The sequence below is a fragment of the Balaenoptera physalus genome (assembly GCF_965194825.1).
Source record: "Balaenoptera physalus genome assembly, chromosome: 18".
NCBI lineage: Eukaryota > Metazoa > Chordata > Mammalia > Artiodactyla > Balaenopteridae > Balaenoptera > Balaenoptera physalus.
In genome coordinates this window covers 36,033,541-36,046,397 of record NC_138899.1, presented here as the reverse complement: position 1 = coordinate 36,046,397, position 12,857 = coordinate 36,033,541, and the positions used below count along the sequence as shown (strand labels likewise).

The window sequence follows — 12,857 nt, the reverse complement described above, 5'->3', positions numbered from 1 at the left end:
TCCTGATCCTCTTATCTCATCCCCCAGCTTCCACAACCTCCCCCTACTCTCAACCTGTGGGTGGGCCCAATGACAATGACGATGACTAATAGAACCAAGGTATAAAATACTGTCCCTTTTCCTCAGGGTATGACTAACTCTGAAACAAGTCTTGCTCCAGAGCATCTCAGGAGTTCAAGATAAAACAAGGCTGCTGCTGAGACCACATCCTTGATTTGCTCCTTCCTCTGCCCTATCCTGCTCTTCTTCTGAAAACACTCTTTAAATAAATCCTGCATACCTGAACTCTGGTCTCCAGGTCTATGTCCAGGGATCCTGACTTATGTCACTGTTCAAAATATTTCTCAGTTCATCTCTTTTCCTATGTTTATATAGTTCTCATTTCATGCCTGGGTTAACTATAACAGCTTCTTAGATCATTAGTTTTTGCTGTGCCCATCTTTTGTACATTTTAAAACTGTACGATTTTTCAGAGCTGTCTTTGTAAATTATGACAAGCAGTCTATCATAGTTGTTAATGCATTACTTCTGTAGCCAGACTACCTGGGTTTGAATTTATTTCCACCACTTATTAAATGCATAATTTGGGTGAATGCCTTAATTTCTCCATATTGTATTCTATAAGAAAAAAATGGGGAAAACAATTTTCTTCCTTTTCAGGACAAAATGGATCAGTATACACAAAGCACTTCAAACACGGCTTGGCACATAGTCAACACGGTGAGTGTCAACTAGTATTATTACTATTATTATTATTTTTATTATTACTATTGAATTGATTATGTTACTCCTCTCTTCTTCAAGAACCTACATGAACTTTTAATTATACACATCATTTCAAATACAAACTTCTCTACTGGATTTCAGCCACTATCTATCAAAACCACTTTTGTCCTACTTTTATGGCTTAATTTCCCAGTATTTTCAATATAAATTGCTCCACTTTCACTAAGCTGGTACCTTATAATTTTCACAACCAAAAATTCTTTATTTCTCTCTTCCCCATACAATTCTTACTATCTAAAATAGTATACTTGTTCTTTTTCACTAGGTTGAACTCAAACACAATTTCTCTAAAAGCATGTTCATAATACTATGCCATATGTTATTTGTTTCCTTGTTTGATTATCTCTTGCACTTAGAATCAAAACTATAAATTTCAGTTATAGCTACTTACAAGTATAATAATTTCCATAATTGTCCTAGGGGTTCTTTTTTCCTCCTCAAGATAATTGGAAGCTTCATGAGGAAAACTATCACACTTTATAATCCTCTTGCTTCACCAATAGAGCATAGACCAATGCTACAATACGTTTGATAAACATTTATTTTAATTAATGCAAGGAAAGATGCTTCATGATTGCTGAATATTCATAGTGGGTATAAAGAGGATATTAAAATGATGTCGAATTGATGGGGAAAAAAGCAAAACAAAATATTTCGGATTCTCTTTTCTCCTCCCCAACCCAGTTTTATTGAGATATTATTAACACATAACATGTGAATTTGATACACATATATAGTGAAATGATTACAGCAATATTTTTATGATTGTTATATCCTATTGATGAATTGATTGTTTTATATTATATAATGACCATGTTTGTCTCTTGTTACCATTTTTGACTTAAAGTCTACTTTTTCTGAAATAACTATAGTTACCTCTGCTCTCTTTTTGTTTCCATTTGCTTGGAATAACTTTTTCCATCCCTCCACTTTGAGACGATGTGTGTCCTTAAAGCTGAAATGAGTCTCTTGTAGGCAGAATATAGTTGGGTCTTACTTTTTAAGCTGTTCAGCCAATGTTATGTCTTTTGATTGAAGAATTTATTCCAATTATATTTAGAGTAATTATTGATAGGTAAGGACTTATAATGTCATCTTATTGTTTTCTGTCTGTTTTGCAGGTCCCTTCTTCCTTTCTTCCTGTTTTGCTATCTTTCTTTGGGAACAGATAATTTTCTATACTGTTATGCTTTGATTCCCCTTTTTTTTTTCTTTTGTGGTTACCATGAGACTTACATAAAACATCCTATAAAAATAAGTCTATTTTATGCTGATAACAATTTCAATTGCATACAAAAACTTTGACCTTTTACTCCCACCCTTCCCAATATTTTGTTTTGATGTCACAATTTACCTATTGCTATACTGTGTATCCATTAACAAATTACTGTAGTTATTGTTATTTTTAACACTTTTGTCCTCTAACCTCTATACTAAAGTGATTAACACACCATCATGTTACAGTATTAGATTATTCTTGTGGCTGGCTTGGCACTAGGGTAAGCCTGGAGCAGAGACCACCAGAGTCAGCTTGTAAACTGGGAACTTGGGGGCCAGTCTGAGGGTTTGTTCTGACAAGGCAAGTCTGGTGCTGAGATAGCAGAGAATCTGGATCCATGGGAACCAATCAAGACTTTGGGTCCACAAGGGCAGGCCTGGAACTGGGGTGAACTGAGAAAGTGGGGATATGGGGCCTGGCCTGACACTATAATGGGTCAAAGCCTGGGTCTCTAGTAGTTGGCTTGGTTGGGCCCAGCCAGAAGCCTAGGTTCAAGGAACCCCCTTGTAATCTGGGGTGAGGGACGGATTGGCATCCTGTGTCCATAGGAGCCCTTCTGGAGCCTGGTGCCATGGGTGATGCCTGGGGCTGTGGGAGTTGCCTGGAGTTACTGAAACCAACAGGCACTGGGACATTTTTTTTTCCTGAAGTTTATACAGAACTGTTATACACTAACAAGCTGATTGAGAAATTTAGGTGGATGTTGGATTTAATATAATGGAAAAATGAATTATTCCTCTCCCATCAAAGAATATCTATAAATAAATTTTCCATCAGTAGAGAGAAACACTACTACTTGCCTATTCCTGAGTATTAACATCTAAGTTACTTCTAAAGTAATTTCTTTTTACTCTATTAAATATGTTTCTAAATACATCAATTCCCACTTTTAGCCTCACCTATTTCCTTGATACTAGTGCTCAGTAAAGAACATTAAAATAATAAATGTATTCTTGAAATAATTAAATTCATTGTCAAACATACACAAAAATGAAAACGGAATATGATGCCTCCTGAAATGCCCAGTATTTTGGTCTAAAGAGCAAATCTGTTTTGTCCCCATCACATATCATTTTAATTTTCATTAAGTATTTATTTGATCATGAAATGTTCATACTAAGAAGTTTGAAGACTTTATATGTTTATACATTAAAAATAATTCCAAGACCTCTTTTATCCTGCCCAGGAACCCTGCTCCCCAGGAAAAAACTTTATTGACTGTGTGTTGTATATGCTTCCACACTGTTTCTATGCACATAAAATTATAAGTAACATTATTTCCAACTCAGAGGATGTTAGCTATTTGAGATTTTCTCATTTATTTCTATCCATTGCACTTACTCTTAATAATGGCTAAAGGGAGAAAAAACTTTCAAAAGATTAACCATGTTTCATTATATATCTGTACATTATGAGCGAGTAAGCCATGAAAACTCCTTAATTTTTTACTATTGAAGATTTGACTGTCCAAATTATTAATATTGATCTTGCCAGTCTAATTTTCAGCATCTGACATTCTTTATTACAGGCAGTCTACCTATCAAAATTCCTGTATTTAGTATTCACAGTTTTACATTCAAATGTTTTGGTTCACTTGTTGCTAATCAATTATTCTGGGCCATTTATGAGAAGTCTATATTTATTTTTGAATTTCTCTGAGAACCTGAAACACAGATAAAATCAAAAGTTTGATTATTTTTCATGATGAAAATGTATTAATATGTCATCTTAAGTATTGTTAGCCTTTCAAAATTAACCTACTTAGAAATATGCCTAATAATAATGTAATGTACTTATGCAGACATGGCATTTCATAAATAAATTGATAGTTGTGACCTACATCAGGTTAAAAATATATATACAATATAGCCATCACATAAACTAAAGGTCTTATGGAGAGCCCTTTAATGGTCATAATCTGTTAAATTAAATAGGAATTGATTTGAGAGTTTCAAATGACAAGATAATTAATATGAAAGTAAATGTACATGATCTTTATGAATGACTGTTTATGACATTAGTTTGCAATGTATTTACTGGAAGAGCAGGAGATTTTAATGCAAATTATTTATTTTTTCATTATTTGAACTTATTTTAACAGTCTTATATTTTTCACTGCTAATGATTGCAACATCATATATATTTTGCCCGAGGACAATACTCAACTGTGTTAATCAAAATGTAACAGCATGACTTAAAAATTCATTCATATGTTACTATTACTAAGATGATTATTTGTTTAAAGCAAAGATCTAATTTTGCATTAATTACAGTTATTTCATTTTGCAAAAGTATAAATAAGGAGGTGTAACATACTTCCAATTATTGAAAACATTGCTTGCTTTTTTCAGGTGTCCCATAAATATTTTCTCACATATTTGTTAAAATATGTTTAACTTAGAAACATAAGTATGTAATTTACTTGTTAAAAAGATAGTACTTAACTTTTAAACCATGGGGTAAGAAAATATTAATCCTTATTTAAATAAATTTAGTGAAGAGAGTACAATTTTTCTTATCATATTAAGAAAAACATGATTAATATTTAATTGATGATATTTAATTTAATATCTGCTAAATATACAAAATATTTAAATATTTAGAATAATATGTATATTAATAATACGTTGCTCAGGTATTTTAGAGTAATCTAAACCAAGAAACAAATTTATGTCTTAGTCATATGCGTTATTATAAAATAAATGCATAATTAAATACATTATTTACAAAATAATATTAACAATCTAGATAAGAGTAATAAAAAAAACAATGTAGAATATAATTAATATGGGGGAATTCAAATGAGAAATACTAAGTTATTACCAATAAAAGCCTATAAAATAAGATTATACAAACTATATAAAGCTCTGCTCTTAAAAAAAAAATTAATGAGCATTTGATGTGTTAACATACTTTTGAGTTGAGTCCCTCTATCTTCTTAAACAAATATATAATTATATATATATTAGTTAAATAAAATATAATTATTTAACTAATGCACAATTTAAATGAAATAAATTTAGCTACATTCTCAAATTAAAATATCTCTTACAATAGAATTTTTATCTAGATGCTATTTAGATGATAGCTCAGAATAATCTGCATATTTGCCATATATATTACAATATTGAATGTCTCCATAATAATGACAATGTAGTTGCTCTCTTGCTAATGATAATGCAATTTCACAGAAGTGCTTGAAAAATAAGTGCAAATACTATATTATTAGAATTTTTGCCATAGTTAGCTGACAGATTGAACCCCATATGACCTAGATGAGTTAATTAATGTCAAATGTTCTTTCCTATGAATTTCTAGTGTATTGCTTCAAAGTCAATGTCCACATTTTAACATTGCTATCATAATAAAAATATAGCCTTATTTTTCTGGAATCTTTATTTTCTAGAACCACATTTAGGTGCATATATATTATCTAGATAATACAATTTAATTTAAAAAAATATAGGGGAAATGGGTACATTGAAAACATTTGTTATACAGTTAATTGAATGGCATACATCAAGGTAGTCTAAGGTAATTTGCCCTTATGTTCAACTATTTAAAATAATAAGTATCAAAAAATTAAATTAATTTCTTACCTAAAATTTCAAAAAATAAATAGAAGAGCTGAGTAAAAAATCAACATCAAGTTTAAGGAATTTTCAGAAGTAAACTGATATCATATCAATATGATACAAAATAATCAGATGTCTAGTTCATGTAACTTAGAATTATCAATCATAAATACATAAGGGGTGTTAGAAAGTGTATTAACCTTTAAATATATTGGGCCTTATGAATAATATTAGTATGTCACAAATTAAAGAATTTTTAATCAATGTAAAATAAAGATGTCACTGTGAAATAGGTTGAATTTTCTATGTGAAATAAATAATGTATACCCAAGATAACCTGCCTTCCTTTCAATTTTGACAGAAAAACATATCTCATTTCAGAGTTTAGGTACATCTTCCTAAGTTAAATTTGATTTCCAATTAGTATGATTGTGAGTCAATAAAATGGAATATTTTTCAACCCTTATAAGAAGTTTTATTTTTGAATTATTTATATTTGCTTTACTTCTTAAAAAGATGACTTAAAATGGCATTATAACTCTCCACAAAAGGAAATAAACAAGAGTAAAAGAAAAATACCCAAGCTTTCTTAGAAATGTGGATTCTTAATTCTCTAGTTGCAGAATATTTTGCAATCTACATAACAGACAATCATTCTAAACATATGAATGCATATTTCCAATAAAGACAGAACACTATACCTATGTGCAGGTATCTTTCGGTTCCCAACAATCAGGATAACATCACAGAGTTGCTGTTGTTTCAAGTAACTTTCCATTTTTCTGAAGGTTTGCTCAGCATGGTGCACAGCCTGATAGAATTCTTCAGAGCTACTGGAGTCCATATCACTTTGAGGTGTCAGAGAATGGCTAGTTGCTGACAGCCTGAAAACCATACACAAAAAGAAGAGGTTTAGAAAGTGCCACCAATTGTCCAGAACTACGTACAGAATTTTAGAATTTTATAGGAAAAATCAACGCATCTCTCCTTATGTTCATCATTATTAATATATCAGAAAAATCCATTCAGTGTTAAATGATTTGTTCTAAGAAGCAATAAATGAATTGTAATTTTTTTCTCATCCTAAAGAGATTTAAAAGATAGGTTATTTGCATTTATTAAGACAGTAAATTAGTAAACTTGAAAAACATCACAGAAATGGTAAATTACAAACATACCTATTCTAAAATTTATTACTAATAAAATGTTAATTTAATCAATTTGACGTTGAGGTAGACCATCCAATTATACTATTCTAAATTACTATTCTTGTGAGGTTGTAGTAAATGTTGCCTTACAGAAGTAGGCAATTTTCATTGTGAGAACTTATAAAACATGGTTTGTAAAAAAGACTGACAAAAATTTGAAAGGAAGTTGTTTCATATTCTATATCCAACTGATTAAACAAAAACATACCGAATGTATTAGCTCAGTATTAATATATACTTACATATGTATATACATGTAAAACACTTTAGGATTTCATAAAGTCCATGATACTTAAGTTTGGCTACTACATATATTAATATCATAGACTGTTATACAATGAAGACTTTAAGATACCGTATTTCATATTAAGGAGAAGACTCTCAATATACTTAGATGCATGATAGGCTCAGCAGACCCAATCAAGTGCTCTGATAATAAATCCTTAAAACAACTTAAAAATGAAAATTTATTAAGTACATAACAATAATAATGAAGTAAATGACTTATTTCAAGATAGAAAGTAACATGGAGAATTTTGCTTTCAATTACAATGCAATAACATATTGCTGACTAAACCCCTCACCAAGAACACAAGAAAAAATTACATATAATATCACAATAACTACTGGAATATACTTATAGCTACTAAGGCAGCCAGGACCTGAAAGAACAAGATCCTAGAAATAAACTAAACTCATGGAAGTCAGCTCAAAATTCTACACAGCTTTTTCTCCCTCCTCAAGGTTTCTACCAACTGTAAGCAGCATAATCTGAGAAGCTCAGAAGCTAATAATGTGGCAACTAAGCAGAACTTCTGGTGGTACCATGGGGCTTGGAGGAGGAATAGATATTGGAATTATGGGCCTCAAATGTAGTCAGAACTTGAGGACAAATGAGGGGACGTAAAGAAGGAACGTACAAGTAAGGCCGTTATTTTGTGTCACTTTTCCCCTAGCAGTATTTGCTTATTCCTAAACATGATAGACAAGCAGAAAATAGTTTATGTGAGGTTGAGAAGTTAAACAGAGCTTGAAAGATAAAAATTTGAATTTAAGGACCAGCAAAGACAGGGGACTCTGGTAAAAAAATGGGGTTTCAACTGAACTCCCTGAAGAACTATATCCTAGAAGTCAGGGAAAGTGGAAGTAGACAAGATAATACAAAGGGTGAAACCTAGATTTGAATCAATGAGATCTCTAATTGCATTAAAGTGATATAATGTAAATGCCAGCAGTCAAAATAAACCCTCTTTAGAAAGGGTTAACCTCATCCAGACTCTATTATTTCATTCATATATATATATATATATATATATATATATATATATATATATATATATATAAATACTTGACATTAAAGAAAAAAATAGCAGGCCTATAAAGAAAGAAGACATAGGGAGAAAAACAGATATTAGAAACATGCTCCCAGGTGCTACAGATATCTTTAAATGGATGGATCCACAGTTGGTTATTTAGTAGATGTAAAAATAATTGTCATTAATATGTTTTAATATATATGACAAGCTGGAGGATTTCACAGAATATTAGGCTCTATAAAGATAAAATGAAAGTAAATAAGGAAATATAATAATTGAACTAATGATTTTGGTAAATGCACTGAACTGGTAGATTGAATGCAAATGAAGAACATAGTGATTTGAAAAATAAGTAGAAAACATTTAAACTAAAATATTGAGATAAAAAGATAAAAACCAATAGTTTGGAAAACAAATGAAATATGGTAAGAAATTGAAAGATTCATGAAATTGTAGTCTAAAAAGCAGGGAAGAGACATGATGGGGCAAAGGCCATCTGAAGAAATAATGGCCAAGAGTTTTTGAAAATGTGTTAAAGACATCAAGACACAGATTCAAGATTCACTATACACCCCATGATAAAACAAAGAAAACTACACACCACAGTAAAGTCAATGAAAAACTAAAAAGAAAATAAAAAGACTTCCACCAGAGAACAGATAAAGTGATCATTCCCCCAGTTCTTTTAATGAGGCAAATATAACATTGATACAAAACCTGAAAAGGATGTTACAAGGAAGGAAAATTAATGGCCGTTGTCTCTCCTAAATATATTTATAAAAATCACAGGCAAAATGTTAGTAACCAAATACAGAAATGTATGTAAAAGAAAAAATGAATACAAAAAATAAATGCATCATATATATAGTTGGTAATGCATCAAAGCTAAGTTGGACTTAATTAAAGAAAAATCTTACTTATGTAAACCACTTAATTCATTCATACAGCAAACATCAAATTTTGTTGAACCATTTCCTCCTTGAGATTGAAAATAAAATCTATTAGTACTACTTCTACTCAACATTTTTCTGGAGGGCTTTGCCAGTGTAATGTAAGCAAAGAAAAAATAAATAAAGCCCATTAGAGTTAGATAAGAAAAAATATATCTGATATTATTTCCAGAGGATGTGTTTGTGCACATCGAAAATCCAAAAGAATCTACAGACAAGTTTAATAATCTAAATCCATTAAAGTTATGTGTGTTCTCTGTTATCTACAATATTTATCTACACAATATGGTTATTTTCATCAGACTTTACAAGTTTTCCTTTAAATATTTAAAACTAATAGAAAATTTTCTGTACCATATGTTTTCCTTTCACAAGTTTGCAAATTACAACCCCATAATATGGTCATTTCAAGGCATATATTTTAGGAATTCAAGCTCAGGCATATGTGGCAAGAACAGCAGAATTCTTCCGGACATTAACACACTGAACAGAAAAGCCACAATATTCCCTGCAGGATGCATTTTTAAATCAAGAATGAGCATAGGGCAGCTTCAAGATGGCAGAGGAGTGAGACTTGGAGATTGCTTTCCTCCCCACAAATACATCGGAAATACATCTACACGTGGAACAACTCCTACAGAACACCTACTGAACACTGGCAGAAGACCTCAGACTTCCCAAAAGGCAAGAAACTCCCCACGTACTTGGGTAGGGCAAAAGAAAGAAGAAAAAACAGAGACAAAAGAATAGGGATAAGAATTGCACCTCTGGGAGGGAGCTGTGAAGGAAGAAATGTTTCCACACACTAGGAAGCCCCTTCACTGGCAGAGACAAGGGGTGACAGGGTGGAAGCTTCAGAGCTACGGAGGAGAGTGCAGCAACAGGGGTGCAGAGGGCAAAGCGGAGAGATTCCCACACAGAGGATCAGTGCTGACCAGCACTCACCAGCCTGAGAGGCTTGTCTGCTCACCCGTCAGCTGGGACGGGTTGGGGCTGGGAGCTGAGGGTCAGGGTTCAGAGGTCAGATCCCAGGAATAGGACTGGGGTTGGCTGTGTGAACACAGCCTGAAGGGGGCTAGTGCACCACAGCTAGCCAGGAGGGAGTCCGGGCAAAAGTCTGGAACTGCTTAAGAGGCAAGAGACCATTGTTTTGGGGTGTGCATGGGGAGGAGATTCAGAACACCGCCTAAATGAGCTCCAGAGATGGGTCCAAGTCCTGGCTATCAGCTCAGACACCAGAGATGGTCATAAAATTCTAAGACTGATGCTACAGCCATCAAGAAGCCTGTGTGCAAGCACAGGTCACTATCCACACTTCCTCTCCCGGGAGCCTGTGCAGCCCGCCACAGCAGGGCCCCATGATCCAGGGAAAACTTCCCCGGGAGAACACACGGCACACCTCAGGCTGTTGCAACGTCACACTGGTTCCTGCTGCCGCAGGCTAGCCCCACATTCCATACCCCTCCTCCCCACCAACCCCTCCCACCCCGCCTGAGTGAGCCAGAGCCACCAAATCAGCTGCTCCTTTAACCCCATCCTGTCAGGGTAGGGAAGAGATGCCCTCAGGTGACCTACAAGCAGAGGCGGGACCAATCCAAAGCTGAAACCCAGGAGCTGTGAGAACAAAGAAGAGAAAGGGAAATCTCTCCAGCAGCCTCAGGAGCAGTGGATTAAATCTCCACAATGAACTTGACATACTCTGCATCTGTGGAATATCTGAATAGACAAAGAATTATCCCAAAATTGAGATGGTGGACATTGAGAGCAGTGATATACATATATTTTTTCTTTTTCTCTTTTTGTGAGTGTGTATGTGTATGCTTCTTTGAGTGATTTTGTCTGTATAGCTTTGCTTTTACCATTAGTCCTAGGGTTCTGTGTGTCCGTTTTTTTGTTTTTTGTTTTTGTGTATAGTTTTTTAGCGCTTGTTATCATGGGTGGATTTGTTTTTTGGTTTGGTTGTTCCCTTCTTTCTTTCTTTCTTTTTTATTATTTTTCAATTTTTGTTACTTTTAATAATATTTTTTATGTTAATAACTTTATTTTATTTATTTATTTATTGTATTTATTTATTTTATTTATTTATTTATTTATTTTTTCCTCCCTTTTCTTCTGAGCTGTGTTGCTGACAGTGTCTTGGTGCTGTGGCCGGGTATCAGTCCTGTGCCTCTGAGGTGGGAGAGCCAAGTTCAAGACATTGGTCCACCAGGGACCTCTGGGCTCCACCTAATATCAAATTGAGAAAGCTCTACCAGAGATCTCCATCTCAGTGCCAAGACCCAGCTCCACTCAATGACCAGCAAGCTACAGTGCTGGACATCCAATGCCAAACAACTAGCAAGACGGGAACACAACTTCATCCATTAACAGAGAGGCTGCCTAAAACCATAATAAGGTCACAGACACCCCAAAACACACCACTGGATGCCGTCCTGCCCACCAGAAAGACAAGATGCAGCCTCATCCTCCAGAATACAGGCACTAGTCCCCTCCAAAAGGAAGGCTACATAAGCCACTGAACCAACCTAAACCACTGGGTGCAGACACCAAAAACGATGGGAACTACTAACCTGCAGCCTGTGAACAGCAGACCCCAAACATAGTAAGTTAAGCAAAATGAGAAGACAGAGAAACACACAGCAGATGAAGGAGCAAGGTAAAAACCCACGACACCAAACAAATGAAGAGGAAATAGGCAGCCTACCAGAAAAAGAATTCAGAGTAATGATAGTAAAGATGATCCAAAATCTTGGAAATAGAATGGAGAATATACAAGAAACGTTTAACAAGGACCTAGAAGAACTGAAGAGCAAACAAACAATGATGAACAAGACAATAAATGAAATTAAAAATTCTCTAGAAGGAATCAATAGCAGAATAACGGAGGCAGAAGAACGGATAAGTGACCTGGGAGATAAAAGAGTGGAAATAACTACTGTAGAGCAGAATAATGAAAAGAGAATGAAAAGAACTGAGGACAGTCACAGAGAACTCTGGGACAACATTAAATGCACCAACATTCAAATTATAGGAGTCCCAGAAGAAGAAGAGAAAAAGAAAGTGACTGAGAAAATATTTGAAGAGATTATACTTGAAAACATCCCGAATATGGGAAAGGAAAGAGTCAATCAAGTCCAGGAAGCATAGAGAGTCCCATACTAGATAAATCCAAGGAGAAACATGCCAAGACACATATTAATCAAACTATCAAAAATTAAATACAAAGAAGAAATATTAAAGGCAGCAAGGGAAAAACAACAAATAGCATACAAGGGAATCCCCATAAGGTTAAAAGCTGATCTTTCAGCAGAAACTCTGTAAGCCAAAAGGGAGTGGCAGAACATATTTAGAGTGATGAAAGGGAAAAAACCTACAACCAAGATTACTCTACACAACAAGGATCTCATTCAGATTCGACAGAGAAATTAAAACCTTTACAGACAAGCGAAAGATAAGAGAATTCAGCACCAACAAACCAGGTTTACAACAAATGCTAAAAGAAATTCTCTAAGCAGGAAACACAAGAGAAGGAAAAGACCTACAAAAACAAACAAAAAATAAGAAAATGGTAATAGAAACATACATATCAGTCATTACCTTAAATGTAAATGGATTAAATGATCTAACCAAAAGACATAGACAGGCTGAATGGATGCAAAAACAAGACCAGTATATATGCTGTCTACAAGAGACCCACTTCAGACCTAGGGACACATACAGACTGAAAGTGAGGGGATGGAAAA

The 12,857-nt window shown here is 33.9% G+C and overlaps 1 protein-coding gene across 1 annotated transcript in view; it reads right to left on the bottom strand.

Moving 5' to 3' along the window:
• KLHL1 (kelch like family member 1) overlaps positions 1–12,857 on the bottom strand; it is a 424,255-nt gene that overhangs the window by 249,085 nt on the left and 162,313 nt on the right. Inside the window, exon 2 of the mRNA XM_082434833.1 lies at positions 6,342–6,524. Coding sequence (XP_082290959.1) covers positions 6,342–6,524 — 183 coding nt within the window. The remainder of the gene's footprint in view (positions 1–6,341; positions 6,525–12,857) is intronic.